General features: G+C 43.7%; 1 protein-coding gene across 4 annotated transcripts in view; it reads left to right on the plus strand.

Moving 5' to 3' along the window:
• Positions 1 to 23,778, plus strand: part of Atg14 (autophagy related protein 14) — a 250,050-nt gene that overhangs the window by 194,028 nt on the left and 32,244 nt on the right. For all 4 annotated transcript variants that reach the window (XM_075678510.1, XM_075678509.1, XM_075678511.1 and 1 more), the window contains one exon: positions 10,958 to 11,102. In XM_075678510.1, coding sequence (XP_075534625.1) covers positions 10,958 to 11,102 — 145 coding nt within the window. The remainder of the gene's footprint in view (positions 1 to 10,957; positions 11,103 to 23,778) is intronic.

Below are 23,778 nucleotides of genomic sequence, written 5' to 3' on the forward strand. Positions count from 1 at the left end.
GAAACTTTTTCAATGCACATAATGTACTCACGAGAAGGAAAAAAAAAATTGCGTTCGGCGCATTCGGCTTGCCCCGCCGGCCGCCATTTTTGTTTTGTGTCCCGCAGCAAACGGGGGCCGAAAATTTTTTTTTTCTTTTCGCGGGAAATTTAACCCGTGTAATGATCACACCTCTGATTTTGCGTCAATTTTGCTGACAAAGAAGTGCTATCATTATGCGAGTAAATACGGTACTAATGCACATACCATATTTTATTATGTCATCATTTTTTAATGGAACTTTTGGGGATCATAGCCCAAATCATTAGTCATTGTCATTCTTTTAATACTCGTGTATTTAACGCAATTTACAGCGAATTGTTTTAAGGCCCCTATACAGCCACGGTACATCTGCCATTTGCAACTCGCTGTCCACTCCATTCATAATTTGAGAAACCATCACAAGTCATGGCGCTCTTTGGCCATACCTGGCCCTTGTGCCAATAAAAACCACATATTAATTAATTAATGCTACACTGACCTGTACAGTACCCAGAGCAGCCACGCAACTTTCATTGGAAGCTGTGATGAACAGGATACAGAGGCCCTTTCTATGAATAGCAATGAAGTTAGAATGGCCTTGCAAGACAAGACCCAAGGAAATGTGGCAGAAGATGGAATAACCGCCAATTTAATCAATGATGAAGAAGATATTATGGTTGAAAAGCTTGCAGCCCTTTTATAAGCGATACCTCACGACTTCATGTATACCACACACAGAGCTGAAAGAACGCCAACATTATACTGATCCATATGCAGGGAAACATTAAAGAGTTGAAAAATGATAGGCCTGTTAGCTTGCTTTCAGTATTGTGTAAAATATTCACCAAGCTAATTTACAAGAGAATCAGGGTGACACTTGGCTTAACTAACTAGGTGAACATGCAGGTTTCAGGCAGGCATACTCTACGATGGATCGCATCCACGTCATTAATAAGGTAATTGAGAAATCCGCAGAGTACAATGAGCCTCTCTATAATGCTTTCATAGATTATGAAAATCCATTTGATTCAGTGGAGATACCAGCAATCATGGAGGCATTGCATAATCATGGCGTACAGGATGCATACGTGAATATCTTGGGAAATATCTACAAAGATTCCACAGCTACCTTAATTCTACACAAGAAAAGTAGGAAGATACCTGTAAAGCAAGAGGTCAGACAAAGAGACACAATCTCTCCAATGCCATTCACTGCATGCTTAGAAAAAGTATTAAAGCTATTAAACTGGGAAGGCTTAGGAGTGAGGATCAGCGGCGAGTATCTCGGCAACCTTCAGTTTGCAGATGACATCGTCCTGTTCAGGAACAGTGGGGATGAGTTACAAAAAATCATTGAGGACCTTTACAAAAAGAGTGTAACAGTAGGGTTGAAGATTAATATGCAGTAGGCAAAGATAATGATCAATAGCTTGGCAAGGGAACAAGAGTTCAACATCGCCAGTCAGCCTCTAGAGTCTGTGAAGGAGTATGTTTGTCTAGGTCAGTTACTCATGAAGGACCCTGACCATGAGAAGAATAAAAATGGGTTGAAGTGCATACAGCAGGCACTACCAAAAGTGTAGGATTGGGCTTGTTGGTGAAACATGCTTTAAAGTTTGAATAACAGTGCAAGGACAGCAGAAGGGACAGAAAAGAGAACAGAGTGCTAACTTCCAACAGTTTATTTTCTTTCCAGAAAGCATAGAAAATTCTATATCCGCACACCAGCACACCAACCATGCACAGAATGCCATGACAAAGCCATACAAAATTCAATGTGGCATCGATAGCTCGAGGTAGCTGACCTCCTTTTCAGTTAGTGTGACAGAGGGTGTGTTGACGCACCCATCCTTTAAACGTAGGATTTTTCCCACTTTGATTATTTCACATGTGACAAGATCACTGTGTTTTTCAATGATGCTACATTTTTTTTGTATCTCGGCTTACATTCACACATGCAGCAGTGGGCAGAAAGCCAACCCTGTTTAGCATGGTCAACATTGTATTTATGCTCTTTCAGTCTTTCGTTAACACATCGACCCATCTGTCCGATGTAATGGTTAACACAGGACCAATACACCACATTGCTTGTGCAATCTATGAATTTATTCTTGTGTGGTAAGGCACCCTTGTTTGGGCCTAGATGCTATGATGATCATTTTGCAAATGTTGCCTAATTTTTCAGGGGCAGAGAAGACAACCTTGATGTTAACACGCTGAGTGACCTGCTGAAATTGCTGAAACTTTCTGTCTATCCCGAGTTGCTCCATCTGTGTCGCTCTTTTCTTACAGGAAAACCTAAATTATTTAAAAGTGGACAGTCTGTTTCTTGTAAAAGAACTTTGGTGCAGTCCAACAATTTGTCAGCTCACGATGCAATGAAAACCTGTTTGCCTTTTCAGTTGACGTTAAGAGCCTTTATTATTTTATACCACATGTTTCTCTACTTCACTGCATAGATGAATGCATTGATGAACTTAGCCCTTCAAAGTTCCAGACTCAGTCTGGTATCAGTGTCAGTGGTTCTTTAGAATTACTTCACTTTTATCAACAGTCGACGTACATACATTGGGATGGTAAACCTCACCTCCAAAGAGAAGGCATTTGCATCGGATCATGCATCACTGCCATATTAAGTGATTTGTTTTTAGCGAAACTGGACAGACCTGTGTCAGATGCTTTCATCAACACTAGCGCCTTAGCTGCTTTTAGATATGTGCATTAATTTTTAGTTTTTGTTGACAGTGATGCTAGTTTGCACAAATCTGATGCTTTTTTAGTTCTGGACACTATGCATAAATGTTTTAAACCACTTGAACTAAACCATGAATTTTCTGAGAATGGTGTAATAAGGTTCCTAAATGTTAACCTATTTTTGCATGAATACCGTTCTTGTTGGATGTACTACCCACGTGGCAACAAGCCACTTTCATTCAACTTCACACACTCCAAACTTGTAAAACGTGGCATTGTTAGCTCATGTTTCAAAAATTCCTTGAGAAACTCCTGCCAAGGTAAAATGATCGACAGCTGTGAGGAGTCTGAACAGTTAACTTCGACAGGCTATCCATCTCTCGTACAGGTCTGTGTTGCTGAAGGCCTGCTGCACAGCTATTTATCTGTGGTGAATGAAAATCGAGGTGGAGGAACTCGGGATAAACAAAAAATTGCGGTAATCCCATACATGCATAGAATAGTGCACAATCTGAAAAAGGTCACTCAGGTTGTTAACATTAAAGTTGTCTTCTCTGCCCCTGAAAAATTAGGCAACCTTTGCAAAAGGACCATCGCAGCATCTAGACCCAAATGAGGATGCCTTATTACACACAAGAATAAATTCATAGATTGCACAAACAATGTGGTCTATTGGATCCCCCTGTCCTGTGGTAAATATTACATCGAGCAGACGGGCCAATGCGTTCATGAAAGACTGAAAGAGCACGAGTACAGTGTTGACTGCGCTAAACAGGGTTGGCTTTCTGCATGTGTGGATGCAAGCCAAGATACAAAAAATGTAGTATCATTGCAAAACACAATGATCATGTCACACGTGAAATAATCGAAGCAGGGAAAATTCTATGTTTAAAGGATGCGTGCCTCAGCCTCTGTTGTACTAACTGACAAGGAGGTCAGATACCTCAGGCTATCAATGCCATGTTGAATTTTGTATGACTTTGTCGCGGTGTTCTGGGGATGGTTGCTGTGCCAATGTGTGGCTATATAACTTGCTATGCTTTCTGAAAAGAAAATAAACTGTTGGAAATTTGTGCTCTGTTCTCTCTTCTGTCCCCTCTGCTATCCTTGCGCTTTTATTCAAACCTTAAAGGTCCCTCACCAGGCCCCATAGGAAATTTTAGTTATGCGCTAGAAGTTGTTAAGTGTCCTCTAGGGAGCGTTTTGGTGAAAAGGTTTTCGGCAAAATTTCAGTGCCATGAACCCATGATTTCATTTTTTCTAATGCAAGGGTAAATGCCTTAGGGCATACAGGGGTATGGGATGGGGGTGAATAAGGATGAATGAAAAAAAGATTTGCTGACCTAATGAAGTCCAAGAGGGGGATTCGGCAGGCGGGCTCCACGGCCAAGCAAGGCGCTCTCCCCACTCGCCCCATCTAGCCTCCGCAGGCGAAATTCCTTCCCTGCACTCCCCATGCCGGACCTCGAGGATTGTGTGAAACATCACGGGCCCTGCCTTAATTTTATTTTTCTCCTTGTTTTTTTCTTTTTTTTCGGCATTGCACGCGAGCTGTCATCGTTTTGCGGAGCGCACGATTTTGCGCGCTGTGCACAAGGACACATGACTAGCGGTATAATGAAGTTATTCCTTTGCACCAGTCTGGGATTAAACAAGACCTATCCAACTACAGACTGATTTTCTTAGCCTCTAATTGCAGTAAACTTTTAGAACATGTCCTCTACAAACATATTATTGAGTTTCTTGAGGCCAACAATATTTTAACAGTCTTCCAGCATGGATTTCGCAGTGGCCTCAGCACAATTACGCAAACATCTGAATTTGCTCGTGGCATCTGCTGCGTACTTGACCTAGGCCTTCAAATTGATGCTTCATAGACTTTTCTAATGCCTTTGATACAGTTGTACATTCCAAGCTTCTGCATAAACTACATAGTAATTTAAATAATCCTAGCCTAGTTACCTGGATCTCTAGTTATCTCTCAGGTAGGTCACTGTACGTATGTTTCGATTCTGCAAGATCACCTGCGGTGGCCATTACCTCTGTTGTTCTGCAGGGTTCTGTTTTAGGCCCACTTCTCTTCCACTTGTATTTAATAAATTACCTACCTAGAAATGTGCTACCAGCAAAAATCCGTCTTTACGCCGATGACTGCATTATGTATCACACAATTACCAGTCATGAAGATCGCGCCATTCTGAATAGAGCATTTTCCAACTTTTGTACTTGTTGTAACGAGTGGCAGATGAACACAAATTTTCGCAAAACTGTCTCTATGTCCTTCTTGACGCGTACTACACAACTGCATCTTCCTTATTGTTTCAATGGTATTCCTCTAGAAAATGTTTCTGAATATAAGTATTTTGGCATTCTATTCACACACGATTTATCCTGGTCCAAACATATTGAAGCAACCTGTTCTAAAGCTCTAGGACGTCTAGGCTACCTAAAGTGTTCTCTGAGCGCAGCCCCCAAAGAAACAAAATTGCCCACTTATAAAATCCTAGTGCAGCCCATCTTGGATTACAGGTGCACCATTTGGAATCCATACCTGAAATCCGACATAAAAAAACTCGGATCTGTCCAAAAAAAAAGAAAGCTATTCGATTTATGTACCGGCGTTATGACAACGACTTCTCCCCCTTTTCTAACTTTCCCTGCTTGAACCTCTCTTTGCTATAGAGCGGCGTAATTTAGGAAGTCTTAAACTGTTTTACACCACTGTTAACTCTGAACATTGCTCATCATTGGAATACATTAACTTTGCTAAAGTGTCTGACACACGGAATTTTCACCCACTAAATATAACGGCCCTATATGCCCGCACTGAGAAATTCAAATATAGTTTTTTTCCCCGATCCATTGCATTGTGGAACCAGCTTCCCCTTAACATATTACAACTGACACCTTATAATTTTGTTAAACTGGTTCATGCCCATGATTCCTAGGACCATGTATTATATGCCATGTTTATATACATATATGTATGTATTGAGACCATTCTTTTTTCTTTTTCATATTTTGTTCACTAGTGCTTTGCTGTGTGCCTTGTACCCTTGACTTGTGTACCTGCTTTTGTTGTGTGTCTGGCACCCTAAATTTCGTACCCCACTCCTGTGATAACCCTCTTAGGTTTGCAGTATGCGTAAATAAATAAATAAAAAATAAATAATTCAGTGCTACATGAATACTGAGGCAGAGCAAGCGGATCGCAGAGCATGATCACGCACTGGAACATAGTAGAAAATTGCATAGTTTCGGTACCTGCGCTTGTGACTGTACGACCGTGGGAAGCGAAAGTACATCTCTCTTGCTTCGGCGCCAAGTAAAACAGAAAACACGTAGGCATTCCATCAGATCAACAGATCAGATCAGCAACAGATCACACAGATAACAAATGATGTCTTGAATAATTCTCGAAGTCACATGCCACCACTAGCGACGTCACACTGCGGACACCAGTACGTAGGCACAGGTACACGAGTACATCACTGTCCGGATTGGAGCGCGGTTGCCGCGATGGAAAGGAAAAATGGCATTCGGATTGAAATTTCAGACCTTTCCGCAGCGCGTAGCTGTGTAATTCTTTGGAAACTCGATCGTTAGCGTGCATTGTATGCTCTGTGCTTGCCAGCTCAAAATGGCCAGACCTGGTGTGGGGCCCTTTATCATCATCATCATCAGCCTGGTTGCACCCACTGCAAGGCAAAGGCCTCTCCCATAGTTCTCCAACTACTCCGGTCATGTACTAATAGTGGCCATGTTTTCCTTGCAAACTTCTGAATCTCATCCGCCCACCTAACTTTCTACCGCCCCCTGCTACGCTTCCCTTTCCTTGGAATCCAGTCCGTAACCCTTAATGGCCATCGGTTATCTTCCCTCCTCATTACATGCTTGCCCATGCCCGTTTCTTTTTCTGGATTTCAACTAAAATGACTAACTCGCATTTGTTCCGTCACCCAATCTGCTCTTTTCTTATCCCTTAACGTTACACCCATCATTCTTCTTTCCATAGCCTGTTGCGTCGTCCTCAGTTGAACTAGAACCCTTTTTGTAAGTCTCCAGGTTTCTGCCCCGTACGTGAATACTGGTAAGGCACAGCTGTTATACACTTTTCTCTTGAGGGATAATGGCAACCTGCTGTTCATGATCTGAGAATGCCTGCCAAACGCACCCCAGCCCATTCTTATTCTTCTGATTATTTCCGTCTCATGATCCGGATCCGTGGTCACTACCTGTCCTAAGTAGATGTATTCTCTTACCACTTCTAGTGCCTCGTTACCTATAAGGTAGCGAGGCACTAAGGCATTACCAAATTCTGACTGGGAGCTTGCCACTGTCGTTGGAAAGAAAAGTGTACAATTATTGCATTCTAGCAATGCTAACATATGAGGCAGTAACTTAGAGGTTAAGAAACAAGCTTGAGAACAAGTTAAGGACCGAGCAAACAGTAGTGGAATGAAAAATGTTAGGCATAACATTAAGAGACTGGAAGGGAGACAGGTGTGGATCAGAGGGCAAATGGGAATGGCCAATATTCTAGTTGGCATTAATAAAAAAAAATTTGAGCTGGGTAAAAAAATTAAATTATGGGGTTTTACGTGCCAAAACCACTTTCTGATTATGAGGCACGCCGTGGTGGAGGACTCCGGAAATTTAGGCCACCTGGGGTTCTTTAACGTGCACCTAAATCTAAGTACACGGGTGTTTTCGCATTTCGCCCCCATCGAAATGCGGCCGCCGTGGCCGGGATTCGATCCTGCGACCTCGTGCTCAGCAGCCCAACACCATAGCCACTCAGCAACCACGGAGGGTTGTGAGCTGGTTAGGCAATGTAATGCGTAGAGTGGATAACCGGTAAACCATTAGAGTTACTCACTGCATGCCAAGGGAAGAGTAGCACTGTTGAGGATGGCAAATAATTAGATGGGGTGATGAAATTAGGAAATTCGTAGATGCAAGTTGAAATCGGCTACCACAAGACACAGATAATTAGAGATCACTGGGAGAGACTTTGTCCTGCAGTAGCCAAAAAAATGAAGAAGCTGATGATGATGTAGATAGCAACAAAATTGTGATCACAATTTTATTTTTACAGCAAAACAGGTATGCAATGTGAATAAAAAGTTAATTTATTCACAAAATGCCACTGGCCACTTGGTCTCAGTAGTGTGTGTCATCGTCAGCCCACGGCGCATCTTCAGTACCATCCAGGTACAGTTTTCTTAAATGTTTAGATGCCTATTTTCTTAAAACTGTGTTTTCTAATACTTACCTTGCTTCAGTTTTCGAAATGTGCGATGATCGTTCTTTATAACTTTAAGCTCATCCTCTTGTTTTCTCCAGTAGTGCAAATACATAGGGTTGTCATTGGAATGTTGTACAGCAGCACAGTTGTCATGCTCTACGACCTTCAGTTTGAAACCTGCCATGTAACTGGCATAACGACCCGCGACGGGCAGCAGATGCTCAGCATCCCAGAAATAAAGACAAAATCATGGCACGGCACCCGATCAACTGTGGCGAAAGGACGAACAGCTGGCCAAGTGCATTGCCTAACCTCAGTCACTGCTATACTGGCGTGGTACTATATGCGAAAACGTTTGTGATGATCGAGCAGGGTGCATCAAGAAAGTCATGCAGTTGACAAGTTGTGCTCGCAGGGCCAAGCATCACCTGCATTTGTGTCGCTGGTGGTTTGCTCACCGACAGTTGCTTCAAAAGGTGCTTGCTGCATGACGCTGTGATCCTACAATTTTGCTGTAGTCAATGACACCAGCCACTTGCAAACATGCAGAATGCAGGCCTGGAGGTCGGGTGCGAATCTTTTTACCTAAGGTTAAAAAAAAGTATATTCTTTTGGTGAAAAGTGGGTGGGCGGGTTCATTACACGAATCAATACAGTACAGTTGAAACCCGCAATAACAAAATCGCCAGAAAAAGCAAAAAATTTCGCTTTTGCGGGAATTTCATTAGCGCGAGAATGAGGCAGGAAAGAGAGGGAAGGGAATTGCCTTGCAAAAAAAATGTATTGCCAAAAGTCAGTCAGCTTACTTTGCCGAGCCTTGCCTTGCAGCAATTTTCCTGCTCTCGATTCGCACTGGAAAAGTGGTCCATTTCCACGTCATCATAGTGCTCACTGAAAAACGAACAAATTACATCGAAGGCATTCAACACATCTCTCGGGTTCGCCGTCTTCTCATGATTAGGTATCTGGTGGTTGTCGGCGTCATCGGCACCTTCGCAAATGCTACCTACGATGACCTCATCGGTCATCTCTTCATGCATGACAACACCTTCATCCGAACTCATCGATGCTGAGGCCATCCAAAACACCGTCTGTCATGGCAGAAAGTTCATCGCATGCGTGGGCCAGCGATGGCGGCACTGCGCCGTCAGCACTGTCATCGAGTGCTCTTTCAGGCGAATCTTTTTGTAATGCCCCTGGATCAGTGCATGATGCTTGCCGAGTGGCAATGAAGCCGGCATGTTTAAAACAATTAGCTATCATGGCTGGCGACGTCGCAACCCATGCGGCGGCCACCATCTCAAGCGCCATGAGCATGTCCACTAAGGTGGGATGGTTCAACTGGAGGTTCAGCAGCAGACGCTGAACCAGCCTCTCCCTGTAGGCACACTTGACGCTACGAATAATGCCTTGATCGAGTGGCTGCAGCACAGAAGTGCAGTTTGGTGGAAAAAAAAACCAAGCGCACGTTTCCAAGCTCCACGTTGTCAACATGATGGGCACTGCAATTGTCCAAAAAAAAAAAAAAGGCAGACCGACCTGCCTGCCTTCCGCATGTCCGTATCGAAGGCCTCGAGCCAGCTGCCAAATATGGCCCGGGTCATCCGTGCCTTCAGGTTCGCGGTGTATTGTATGGGCAGCCGACGATTTCCCTTGAAGCAGCGGGGCTTCTTGCTTCTGCTGATTACAAGCAGTGGCCGTTTATCTGCGCCTTCCATGTTAGTGCACAACAAAATTGTTACACGCCGCTTGCTGCGTTTCCTCTCGCAGCATTTCTGGCCTTTTATGTCCAGGGTCTTCAATGGCAGCATCTCGTAGAATAAGGCCGTCTCATCTGCGTTATAAATGTCCGAGGGCTTGTACTGGTCCAATACTTCTTTGTTGGTTGGCAGCCACGACGACGTTGCCATAGGGCTGACGGCTGCTGCCTTCCCGGAAATGACTTTGGCCACTATGTCGCGGCGGGCTTTGAAACGGCTCAACCAGCCAGGGCTAGCCTTAAAATCAGCATGTCTGAGAATGCACGCGAAGTCCAGCGCCTTTTGCTGAAGCACTCTGCCAGACAACGGCACTTTGTTAGCATGCTGTTCACAAAACTACGCGAATACCGCCTTGTCTACATCTGGAAATGCTGCAGCGCCCACCGTTTTGTTCTTCGCACTCACATGATTTCTGAGTGCGCCGAGAATGGAGGCCTTGTTTTTCAGAATCGTAAATATCGAACTGCACGCAATTCCAAATTCATCAGCGATATCCATTTTCTTCCTGCCCTCTTTAGCTTGGGCAGTAATACCAGCCTTATCATGCAGTGTCATAAATTTCCACTTTTTGGCTGGAGGCGGCATCTTAGCAGGCTGGCAAAGCAAATGGTCCAATTGGCACAGACACACAGTTGAGCACACGACCATGTGCGGCGGTAACACAAAGCCCACTGAGAAAGCGTCATCGCTGTCACCTGTCACAAGGTGTTGCAAGGCTCTTTTTTTATTGTAAACAATAATGGCGACGGCCACGAAAGTGTGCTGTGGTGGTAGTTCATGCAATTTAAGAGCACAGCGAAAGCATTTGAGCAGTTTCTGGACACAGTGTTACATGAGTAGATTATTTGCGGACTGTCATTTCAAAAAATTTTCTTAATGAGGGATTGCTGTAGAAAAAAGTTTCGTTGTCGCGAGATAGAAAATGCATTGACTCCTATGGGTGTTCGCCGGGGATTCGAAAATATTTCGTTGCGGCGAGAATTTTGCTGCCTCTGGATTTCGTTACCGCGGGTTTTGACTGTATTTCGTGATTACAAAATGAGCCGAGAGGACAAAAAAGGACAAGCAAAAAATAAAAAGATAAGGATGCAATACACTTCTACATTCACCAAGGAAAAAAAAAAAAAGACGTGCATTAAACAGCTCTTTGCTGCTGTCGTGCACTCACAGGTGCTGACAGTATGGTTCTGATATTCATGCAAGAAACCCTGTGCACTTTTCTGTCTGCTTGCAGGCTGGGCCCATTTGAGATGAGTAGTGATTTGTGGGCATCACTCGAGGAGAGTCTGGGGCCTGAGTTACAACCAAGTGACCCCGACAGTGATGACAACGACGACTGGGAAGATGTCACAGAAGACTCGCCAAAGGCCGACATTCAGGTCAGTTCTGTCACTGTGACCTAAACTGTCAGGTGGCTGACAGTTTCGTAGGTAGCACTATTAGCAGTGTACTTGCCATGGTTGCTTAGTGGCTATGGTGTTGGGTGGTGTTGGGCTGCTAAGCATGAGGTAGCGGGATTGAATCCTAGCCATGGCAGCAGCATTTAAATGGAGGCGAAATGCAAACACACCTTTGTACGCAGATTTAGGTGCACGTTAAAGAACCGCAGGTGGTCCAAATTTCTGGAGTCCGCCACTACGGCGTGCCTCATAATCAGATCGTGGTTTTGGCACGTAAGATCCCATAACTTTATTAGCACTGTGATGATGCAGGGACTTCATGCATCAGATAAGACAGCATTGTATGCCACTACAGTTGACAGTGTGTTAGTTAAAATGGATACTAATAATCCTACCGAAATGTTCATCACATTCGAAAACTTATTTTATCCAAATTTGTGGCTACACTATTTTGTGAAATGGCTAGACTTCATTAATATTGCCATATAGTGTTTGATAATGGAAATCTCGAGGAAATCACAGAAGTGATTAAACGATTGAGAGTGAAAAAAGACTACATTGACAGGTAATGGTACAAACTAGCTGTGCGGCATCTTGATGTCCGCCATTTTACAGATGCTTGCTGCCAACAAATGCAGCCTCCCCACAAAGCAGCAGTTTGCTTGCTGGTAAGAGAACAGTTCCAAGTGCATTTTATGCTGGAGTAGCGGCTAATGCATGGCCCAAGGCCCAAGCCAGCTTCACTTCACTTCACTTTATTACCTTAAAGACCCCGGTTAAGGGGTATTACATAAGGGGTGGGTTTACAAATAAAGGTTACAGAGAGTGATCTTCTTGACAAAGAAATGTAGTTGTTCGCAATAGTTGATGAACACGTGATGACTGCAATGTCACGGGGAAGGCCATTCCAGTCCACTGCTGTGCGAAGAAAAAATGAGGCTGCAAAAGTAATGGTGCGAGCATGTGCGCGTGTGATTGAGTAAGGATGGAACGTACGGGAAGATATGCGCGTTGGTTGGATGATATATGGTGCTTGATTGAGGGAACTGTGAAATAATTTGTGAAACAAACAAAGACTGGCGACGTGGCAACACACAGAGAGATTAGCAAGATCAGTTTTACGTTTTAGGGATGATATGCTTATGTCGTATGAATATGAAGAATGGATGAACCTAGTGGCACGATTTTGTACAGATTGTAGTTCGTTTCTTAAGTATACCTGGTCGGGCTCCAGATTGGCGCTGCATATTCTAGTTTCGATCTGATGAGTGATTTTACGCGAGAAGTTTTTATGTCTTATGGTGTGTGATGCAAATGACGCTTTAAAAAACCGAGGGATCTGTTCGCAGATGATATGATATTGCTGATGTGTGTGTTCCATGAAAGGTCGGAGGATAAGGTATGATTGAATGTTTGAATGATAATATATGATTTAACTTGTTTGACAGTGGAGTGAGAGATTAGGTATGAGAATGATAAGGGATTAAGCTTATGATGAAAGGAAACGAGCTTGCATTTAGTGGGATTAAGCTTCATTAACCAAAGATCACACCACTGTTGCACAAGGTTAAGGTCATGTTGGAGTGCAGTTTGATCTGAAATCTTTGTAATTGTGCGATAGATGACACAGTTGTCGGCAAATAAACGTATATGGGAGGATACATGTACAGGCAGGTCGTTAATAAGTTGTGTGTTGCCACTTGCTGCAATGCAAACATTGCCTACGTCTTGTTCTCAGTGCAAAATAATGGCAGATATAATATGGTAACAACAGCCGACGCACCGCTACCTCAGATGGTAGTTGCGACAATTACCAAACCAAACAACTTAATTACCAAAGCATCTAAGCTTTGAAATCCAGGCAAAATGCTGTCATAGACAACTTGAGGGGACCTAGAGACCATACAGAAAGCAGTAATAGCGATACATTCAGTGAATATATGTAATCGAAAGCCTTAATTTATGCCAGTAATAATTTTAAAATGATGCTAACATTATGTAAAACTAAATAAAGAAACAATATACAGTTGCTGACCGTTTATTCGGACCTCATGGGGACTGCAGAAATGTCCTAATAAACAGGTGTCCGAAAAAGCAGATTAAGAAAAAAAAAGGAAATCCTTTATTTCCACGCACTTATTTGGGCTCAGCAGTAGGCTTGAAGAAATCGTGAATGCACCGTTGCACGCTGTTCCGTTTACGCACAATCAGATAAACCTGAATCTTGGAGCACAGGCACTGCTTGTACACGTTCCGCATGCGTCGGCAGCGTAGCATATGGTGCGTCATCTTCCAACTCAGAGTCATCGTCCAGCGGTGCAGCAGAAACCTGACGAATGATCTCACCGTCGTCGAGTTTAGCGCATGTCAGTACAGCAGTGTCAGCACCTGTGAAACTGTCAAATGAGGCGGTATCCGGAATCGCGATGCAACCACTGCGCAGGTCTCGACAGAACATTTTCGGCGTCAGTAGGGAGCACATCGGAAGGCGACAAATCCTAGGCCTCCTGGCACCCGCTTGCCGGTATTCCCCAGCGCAGTTTGCGCGGGCACTGTCGGCACCATTAGACATTAGACACTTGATGCTATGTTTCCGTACTATGCCGCGTTGGATCACCGCAACCTCGACATAGCACACAAAGCAAACACCACTACGCCATCACGCCGACACCAGTCGCACAAACGAAAAACGCCTACCAGGGTGTCTACAACCGGGAAAACCGGGAATTCTCAGAGATTTTGAGTTGTCTGGGAAAAAGTCAGGGAAAACTCAGGGAATTTGGGCCTCTATCAGGGAAAATTAGCGGCAATTTTATTGAAGGGGTCGAAAGTCGCGGTAATGCTGGATCGAGTAACAGACAGGAATCGTAATGAATCGTCTTTGATGCCCTGTCGTCGGCAGGAAGAGTTGCCAGTGTACAGTCAACGAGCGACTTTCTGGATTCCCGATAATTTGGACGGCTTCGCGGCCCCGCCACGTATCCCATAGAGTCAACGTATAAAACGTGTGAAATTTCCGATGCAAGAACTTTTCGCCGTCTGAATTTTCGGATGTTCTGCCATGACCGCAGGTCCGAAGCGGCAATAATCAAAGGCATCACCACTGCCGTTTTGATTACTTCGCCACCTCGAACCGGCACTCTCGCACGCAGATTCGCTGGCAGCCGTTGCCACCACTGCAGCAACGCTAGGCCTAGCTGCTTCGACGTCCGCTATGAAGCTTCTTGCCGTTGGGTGCTGAGTTTTTTATTGACAGAATTAGCTGCTGTCAGCAATGGCACGGACTCCGCCTTTGTGGTCCTCGCGATTGGCTTAGAAACTTGGAAAACAGGGTGCATTGCATAATGCTGGTTCCTGAAAGTCAGCTTCGTCTCTGTACAGAAATGTTACTTGGTGAAGCTTTCGCAAAAGTATTGCCGGGAAGCATAACAAGCGTGAGAAGGGGCCACGGAACACAGTATGTATTCCTTAATTATACACGCAGGCACCCGCTATTTCCTGTCACAGTACGAGCATCGATATGCCTAATATGTGTACCGACAGGCCTTCAGAGCATTTTCGAACGTGCCTGTGGCGGTTTGAGCCCCTAAGGGCAGTAAATGACACAGATTTTTTTTCCAACTGGCCGATTTTTCGGACGTTTTCGCGGCCCCTAAGGAGGTCGAAAAATCTGAAAAATCGGTCGTGGACTGTGCAACTGACCAAGATGCTTCAAATGGCCCTTGGGGCGAACGAGTGGCGGAAGGCGGACAAGAACAGAAATGACCTACGCATTGAAGAATAAACGGGAATGGAAGCTTGCTGCCGCCGTTTTGAAGGAGCTTGAGCTCAAAAAATAAAGTTTTGGCTGATGCCGAGATGCAGGTGTCCCTCATCCAAACCAAAATAAACTCTTTAAAGCAGTGAAACACAACACTCGGGCGTCGTGTGCAGGCTGAGAGTTTGTCAGGACAGTTGAGGTTGACTTACGAGCTGTTGAGAGAGAATGTCAATTGTGACAGAGTTCGGGCCTCATCCCGCTGAGGTTGCTATCAGTTGATAGAAATAGCTCATATTCGAAAATATTTGCTTCTATATGCATCTCCTTTTTATTCGTATTTGATAATGTCTGACCCCATTTGCAATTTTCTTCGAAGACACTTCATTTGCTGTGCATTTTACTAACCCATGCCTTCTATTCTCTTTTAGAATAACATAAACACTGCTCCTTAGTATTCTAATTGGATTAAGTCACGTTTTTATTTTTTTCATGTGCTTACTAGAGAGTGACGGCATCAGGCGATATGGTTTCAGTCCGTCTTGACATAAAACATAGTTCTGCTTCACTCCGGGAAATTTGCAATGGCACTCAGGGAAAACCTGGAAAACTCAGGGAATTTGGAAATGCCAGCTTGGTAGACACCCTGGCCTACTCGCAGTGTTGCACAAACGAAAAACGCCTACTCGCAGCATTGTGCACGAAGAAAGAAACAAATCAGCTGCTGGATTGTCTTGACATTAGCTTAAAAGTAAGTCTTGTTGGGCAAGTTGGTCACAATTCATCTTGGGTACTAGGTGCAAACACACACAAAACACAAGGAAGGAGATGGGACAGAGCGCCACTTACAGCTGCTTCATTTGGAGGCACACCACACACTTATATACCCGTCTTAGACGCAAGGAACACAATCATATCAAGATTGATATAGAAGCGAACTGGTTAAATATTTTTTTTCAGCCATATATAAAAATATGGATGGATTGCTGACGCACATACTTCCTTTCTTTCCGATAAAAAAAGCTCCAATTAGTTCCCGAGCTTTGTTATCTTTACTCTTTGCTAGAATCTGCGCCCCTGCAATACATGCCTCACAAGAGCGTGACGGGCAGGACTTAATGTGCTTGGGAATGTTTGGCCCTTCTTTTTCTTGCTCTACATTTCTTTCATGTTCTCTAATTCGGTCATTAACGCAACACCCAGTTTGCCCTATCTTACATAGGGCAAACTGGGCACTGCCCAGTTTATATTATTTTATTTATTTTTATTTTATTTATTTTTATTTAATACATACTGCTAGCCTTATATATAAGGCTGTAGCAGGGTTGGGACACAAATACAACTGTGAAAGTGGTATCAGACATGGTTAACAGTTTCCGTTAATAGCAATTCCAAATATTGTGGACAAAGAATAAAGGGCAGCACAGACACTTTCCTGCAAGTAATGTCAATGTATGCAATTTGTATACACAAAAGTATAAATAGCACTATAAATATATTTAAAAGAAAGAAAACTTGCCACGAATTATTACTGACATGGAAAACACCGATACATACATTTAATTTTTCAAGCTAAGGCAGTAGAGAAATATAATTGGTTAGTCTTGAGAGAAACATATCAGTTGAACTACTACCGACGACGTTTTCAAGTAGTGCATTCCATTCTGTTATTGTCCGTGGGAAAAATGAGAACTTAAATGCATCACTGTGGAATCTATACTCTTTCAAGTGTCTACAATGTTGTGTTCTAGTGGGCCTGGTGTCTGAGAATGATAGGAGTCGTCGGCTATTTCCGTTTACTTCATTATTTAAGAGCTGGAATACGAACTTGAGGCGTAGAAGCTTTGCACGTTTGTTTATTGTCAAAAGACCTGTTCTCACAGGGAGTTCAGACGGCGAATCACGGCGTCGATACTTGTTGTACACAAATCTAATTGCTTTCCTTTGTACTGCTTGTAATTTATCTATACATCTTTTCGTGTGCGGAAACCAACATATGATACCATATTCAAGAATTGAGCGAACGAATGATGTATGTGCTAATAGTATTGTGCTTGGTGAAGCAGTCGGAAGGGACTGTTTTAGCGAGCAAAGAGCGGAAAAGGCCTTACCTGAAGTATATGACACTTGTTTATCCCATTTTAAGTCTGTGGAAATATTTACCCCTCGTAATGCTCAACGACTTTTAACGTCAAAGGCTTCTGTTTTCTTGATATTGTCATACAGACAGATTTATCTAGATTAATATTCATCTTCCATGATCGGCACCAGTTCATAACGTTTCTAATTGCATTATTCAGAATAACTTGGTCTGTAGTATTGTTGATTTCTTTATACATTATACAATAATCTGCGAACATGCAGACTGGCGCATCCGAGTTCTCAACTAATTCATTAATAAAAATGAGGAAAAGAATAGGAGTTAGTACTGTGCCTTGTGGCACTCCAGATTGAACAGGTGAGCATTCAGATGAGTAGCCATTGCAGTGAGTATACTGGGTCCTGTCTGAAAGGTAATTTTTAATCCATTTTGTGACCTTGCAATTACCAAATAAGTTATCAAGTTTCCAGAATAACTTAGTGTGCAATACCCTGTCAAAGGCTTTTGATAGATCAAGAAAGACAATGTCAGTTTGTCCGTGGTCATTGATGGAGGTTGCGAGATCATGGATTGTTTCTATTAGTTGCGTTGTCGTCGACCGGCCTTTTCTAAACCCATGTTGATTTTCACATAGAAGCTTGTTGTCGTTGACGAACTGCATGATGTGTAAGTATTATTTGTTCAAATATTTTGCAAACAGTACAGGTTGAAGAAATTGGCCAGTAGTTAGCGGGATTTGTGACATCTCCAGATTTATGGATCGGCATAATCTTAGCAGTTTTCCATTCACGTGGTAATTCACCGGTGTTCATTGATTGTTGATAAATAAGTGAGAGGTATTTGGCCATCCACTCGGCGTATCTTTTCAGGAAGGTATTTGGAATGTAATCAGGTTCACTGGACTCTTTCTCATCAATGTTAAGAAGCAGTGAAAAGATCCCTGGTTCCGTAATACTTGTCTCGCCCATTGGTTTCCTTCTAGTTCCTTCATCAACTCCTATAGGTGGTAAAACGCCATTATCATTGGTAAAAACAGAGTTGAGGTAGTCATTAAACATTTTCGCTTTCTTTAAAGCTTCAGTGTGTGGTAGGTTGTTTTCTTTATGAGTTTGGGAGTTCAAATACCGGCAGAATTTATGGGGAGCTGTTTTGATAAAGTTATTTAAAGTAACATTAAGGTATCTATCTTTAGCTGCTCTTATATTTGCGTTTAGAGAATGGGAGAGCTTGCGGATTAGTTCAGTTAAGTGAGATTCGTCAGACTTATTTTTAGCTTTTCTTAGCCTTGTAATCCTACGTTTCATGTGTATTATATCACGGGTTATCCACGGGTTCTTTTTATGCACTATCTTTTTCCTTATGGGTACAAATGATGTAAAACAGTTTTGAAGAATGTTCTTAAAAAATACCCTCAAGTCATCTGCTCGAACTGTATCATTTTGGTAATCATGAAGAAAATACGAATAACAGCTTTCAAGAAAATCAATAGTGCTGACGTCATCAGCATTTTGACCAGTCTAAAACATTCGTAAAAAGCTCATCCTTACGCTTTGGTGAGTGCAATAACATAGACCATTTTGTTGCTTTATGGTCTGATACGCCGTCCAATACTTCCCACGTGGCACTGTCTGAAAGGACATTGTCACCTAAAGATATCAAATCCAGATTACTGTAGCTTGTGGAAGTGATGCGAGTGGGTTGTCGAATCATCTGTCGTAAACCGAAGTTGAATGCTGTCTCGAGCAGTGTTTCTGCAGAAGCTACTTCTGTGTGCCGACTGCAATTCAAATTCCAGTCTATGTCAGAAAGATTGTAATCTCCAGTAAGAACGATTTGTTTTGCGTTTTTAAGATGAATTTGCATATATTCGGTCAAAACTTGTAACCCATCTACTCCTGAGTTAGGTGCGCGATACAGTGTTCCAACAGCGGCAGATAAGTTCACCTTCTTAATCTTGCACCAAAGTGCTTCGGCGCCATCGGTTTGTAGTGGGACGTTACTCGAATGTCGCCCTTCACTAAAATTGCAACTCCGCCGCCACGAGTACTTCTGTCGCTGCGTAGCACTGCGTAGCCCAGTGGGAAGAATCGCTGTATGATATAAGTGGGGAGAGCCATGTTTCGGTGATAGTGACGACATCAGGACTATGCTCAAGAAGGAATGCTTCCAGTTCGACCACCTTGTTTACGACACTTCTGGCATTGATATTAATGACGGTAAAGTTTTCATATGTCTGGTAGGGTGAGTGGTTACGTTCTTTGCTTAGTTTTTTGGGACTGCTACTGTGGTGTTAGTCTTCTCATCCCAAGTGAATAACTGATCCTTGATTTTAATTTTGTCAAAGTCGAGCGTAACCTTTTCTTGTCTATCTCTGTTTGTTTTGCTGCTAGCCCAGAGATTTTTTCTTATGTTCCATACTCTCATTGAAAAGTCTTCACCGATAGATACCTTGGAACCTTCTAGTTTCGAACAATTTCTGAGTATTTTGGATTTGTCTCTGAAGTCAACAAGCTTGAATATTACTGGTCTTATTTTGTTTGGTTTTTTTGCACCGAGGCGATGAATTCTTTCAAAGCCCGATATTGTCACCCTGAGGGTCTCTCTGAGAAGTTTGCCGGTAATTTCCGCCTCGAGAGTAGCCATAGTCTCACTTTCGGTCTCGGTAATGCCAAATACTATTAAATAGACCGCCTGTTTCTGTTCTCAAGTTCATAGATTTGTCTAGCCATGCGATTGACACTGTGTTCCATCAACGATACCTTTTCTTCAGCAGAAGTTATACTATCTCCTAGAAGTGCAAGCTTGTCGAGCTTGGCTTGTATAGCATGTATAGCATTGGTTCTCTTGTTTTCTTCTTTGATAGTATTTAGATCAGAGGCAACATTTCGAATCTCTGCCAAAATCGCCTGCGTATCAGGTCCACGGTTGCTCTCGATATCGCCATCCACTAACAATAGCAGTTTTAAAAATGCTATAAAACACATTGGCCGAGGGCATGGCAGCACCAGAAGAAAGGGGTCATTAGTGTGATAGCATTTTCCAAAATATTTTCTCACCTGAAGAAGAAAAACGAAGGGGTTCGAGGACCACATGTTCGTTGCGGTGCCGCTGTGCCCAATTCCGGAATCCTGTAAGCTGTTCTCTTTATAAGCGTCAGTCGTTGATGACGCCATGTAGCCTGGTATCACGGTATGACAGCTGTCCAGTTGATATGCTTGTGTGTCGGCAAACAGATCCGCCCATGGAACGTCGCAGAATTCCGTGCCTGTACTTCCATCGATGGTTTGTTTGGGAAGTTGCAAAACGTGCTGCTTGCTCTGGGTCGTCAGCAGGATTCCCGGTATTGTCTGAAGAAGAAAAACGAAGGGGTTTGAGGACCACATGTTCATTGCGGTGCCGCCGTGCCCAAATTTTGCCTTCTGGAAGATGTGCCTTCTGGAAGGCGTTAACTTCCTTCTCAAGTCCTGCGACCAGGGGCGTTCACATCAAAAGGAAACTTCAACTGGAGCCATTGTGACGTACTTCAGAAATATCCTCCTAAGGCTCTTACAAGCCGATAAGGAGGAAGGGTTTGTCGTGTTATCTGAAGGTAATTTTTCGGAAAGAGCTGCGCAGGCACTAGAAAAGAATTTTGTGCCTGTCAAAGTTAAAGCAACTAGAGTTAAGAGCAGAGCTGTTGTGCTATCTGAGCAGTTTGGTTTAGACCATCTTGGCAAACAGATAGCAAAAATCAACAATAATGCCTTGAGAGCCTTCTTTTCAGTAAAAACGCATAGTAAGCAGGGCATGCCGTTCAGAACAATAGTCACGGAAAAAGGGTCGTGGCAGAAGGAACTAAGCCAGTTCTTGTTGAAACATTTGAGTACACTTGAAGTCGACGACCCATTTCTTATAAAGAAATCTGACGAAGTTTGTGACTTCCTATATTCGCAATGTAATGTTGGGCGCGCCTTTTCCGTCGATGTGGTGGATTCATTCTACTCTGTTCCTCACAAGGTCCTGTTTGAAGCAGTCCGAAAGCGTACTGAAGAAAGAAATGAACCCATTTCCTTTCAGAGCAATGCAGGAATTTCCATTGACAATTTCTTAACCCTTTTAGAGTTTTACTTGCAATCGACTTCTATAACATTTGACCAGCAGTATTTTCTGCAGAAAGCCGGCAAATGTATAGGATCCTGTGTGGCGCCAGTATTGTGTAATATTTTTCTCTCGCATATGGATCAAGTTTTACATCAGGTTTTACTGGCTAGGCACGTTTTTAAGGTTTTTACATACGTGGATGATTTTTTGATATTCTTTAGTAAGGACGGAAGTTTGAACTTCGAAGAAAATGTGCATGATATTTTATCCATATTCCGACAACATGGAAATGGCTTGCAATTCACCATTGAAGTGCTTGAGGGTAACTGCCTACAGTTTCTAGATATAAATATTGAGTTTTGTGCGGATCATATTTGTTGGGCATATGTACCTCATGCAAAAGAAGGGCTTCTGCCATACGACTCCACCCATTCGAAGTTAATAAAAAAGGGGGATTGCTTCACTTTGCCTGAAATTCGCCCTTGAAAAATTGTGCTCTCACAGGATGCAGTTTAGCTTCCAGAACCAATTGGCCAGACTGTCTTCAGCTGGATTACCCGATTCGATTGTGATGGCGTAGCTGAAAGCCTACTATAAAAGATGAAGAGTGCGGCTGTGAGAGCTGGGGAACATCCCCGTTGAGATGAGGTGGTGAGGCATGTGGTGGTGCCCTATGTACACAATATGGCCCACAACTTAAAGAAGGTTGCTAGCAGACATGGGGTGCCGCTTGCGTTTTCAGCCCCCAAAAAGCTAGGAAGTCTTTGTTCTCGTATCGATAGAATACGAGAACATAAATATGGATGCGGCACCAAGCATGGGCGACCGTTTATGAAGTGCGCTGAAGGTGTCGTGTACGAAATCTCCCTCTCATGTGGCTGCTCTTACATAGGGCAAACTGGGTGCTGCGTTAATGACCGAATTAGAGAACATGAAAGAAATGTAGAGCAAGATAAAGAAGGGCGAAACATTCCCAAGGACATTAAGTCCTGCTCGTCACGCTCTTGGGAGGCATGTTTTGCAGGGGCGCGGATTCTAGCAAAGAGTAAAGATAAAAAAGCTTGGGAACTAATTGGAGCTGTCTTTATCGGAAAGAAAGGAAGTGTGTGCATGTGCATCAGCGATGCATCAATATCTTAATATATGGCTGAAAAGAAATATTTAACCAGTTCGCTTCTATATCAATCTTGAACTGATTGTGTTCCTTGCATCTAAGACGGGTATATAAGTGTGTGGTGTGCCTCCGAATAAAGCAGTTGTAAGTGGCACTCTGTCCCAATCTTCTTCCTTGTGTCTTGTGTGTGTTCGCGCCTAGTACCCAAGATGTGTTGACATGGCATACTAAGCTGAAACCGGAACTGCTGTAGCCACTCTATTGAATTAGGCAGAAACGATGATGATGAGCGGGGATTTGCAGTAGCGCCACTTCGTGGGGCAGCAAGTAGGCTCCGTTCAAAACTAAAATGGCGTTCAGCAAGTCGAACCATGCACCGGTCAGAGTCAGTGCATGGTGCTCTCGATTGAGTTGGCTCAAGGAGTGTCAAAAAAGTCAGACGAGAGGTTGCAAGGTGTCCGAATTTTCGGCAGTTGTTATACATTATGGTCTATGGGGAGAATGGCAGTGCTGCGAAGCAGACCGAATAATCGAGCATGTCCAAATTTTTGGAGTCCGAAAAATCAGTCGGCGACTGTATACACAGCTGCTGAATAAACGGGGACACTCTCCACTCCCCTTGCTTGGGGCCTCTGGTCATGTCTCGCCTGTATTATGTAAGTATACATAAAATAATGTATATTTACAGCTGAGGTTAATGGCGTTCAGGCAACTACCAGACTGCATCTTCCTCTTAGTCCAATCCAACTTCTTCCTTCCCTTCACCGTAACATCACCCTCCCGGCAGGGTAGCTCCGTCCTGGTGCAAGTTATAGAGCCTCACTTAATGGGGGGACATAGGGCTTCAGCCTGGCAACATGAACAACATCGCTGGTGACGTTGGGAGGCACTGAAGGCTGACCGACTGGGGCGATCTAGTATGTCATGTCGGACAGTTGGCGTAAGATCTGGTATGGACCAGAATAATAGGAAAGTAGTTGGACGTGACGTGAAGGTGTCCAGAGAAGGACAAGGGAACCAGGTTAAAAATGGGAGTCTCGGTTCCGAAGGTCGTAGCGTCGCTTTTGAAAAGTTTGCGAGACTGTGAGGTGATGACGGGCGACTTCTCGTGCCTGGGCGGCTAAGTCAATAGCATTGCGAGCGTAACCAGTGCTGGGTGATTGTACTGCGGAAGGTAGCAACGTGTCAAAGGGCAAGGTGGGGTCGCGGCCATACAACAGGTAAAATGGTGAAAATTCGGCAGTGTCGTGACGGGACGAGTTGTATGCGAAAGTGATGCATGGTAGAGCGACGTCCCAGTCGCGGTGATCGTCGGAAACGTACATGGCCAGCATTTCAGTTAGCGTGCGATTGAGTCGCTCGGTGAGGCCGTTTGTTTGAGGGTGGTATGCAGTAGCAATCTGGTGTTCTGTAGAACAGGAGCGGAGCAGATCATCGATGACCTTCGATAGAGAGTAGCGGCCGCGATCCGTCAGCAACTGGCGAGGGCCGCCGTGGTGCAGGATGACGTCGTATAGTCAGAAGTCGGCAACATCTGTAGCGCAGCTGGTTGGTAGCGCTCGTGCTATGGCATATCTTGTGGCATAATTGGTTGCTACAGCAA

This window comes from Dermacentor variabilis, unplaced genomic scaffold, assembly GCF_050947875.1.
Source record: "Dermacentor variabilis isolate Ectoservices unplaced genomic scaffold, ASM5094787v1 scaffold_26, whole genome shotgun sequence".
Classification (NCBI taxonomy): Eukaryota; Metazoa; Arthropoda; class Arachnida; order Ixodida; family Ixodidae; genus Dermacentor; species Dermacentor variabilis.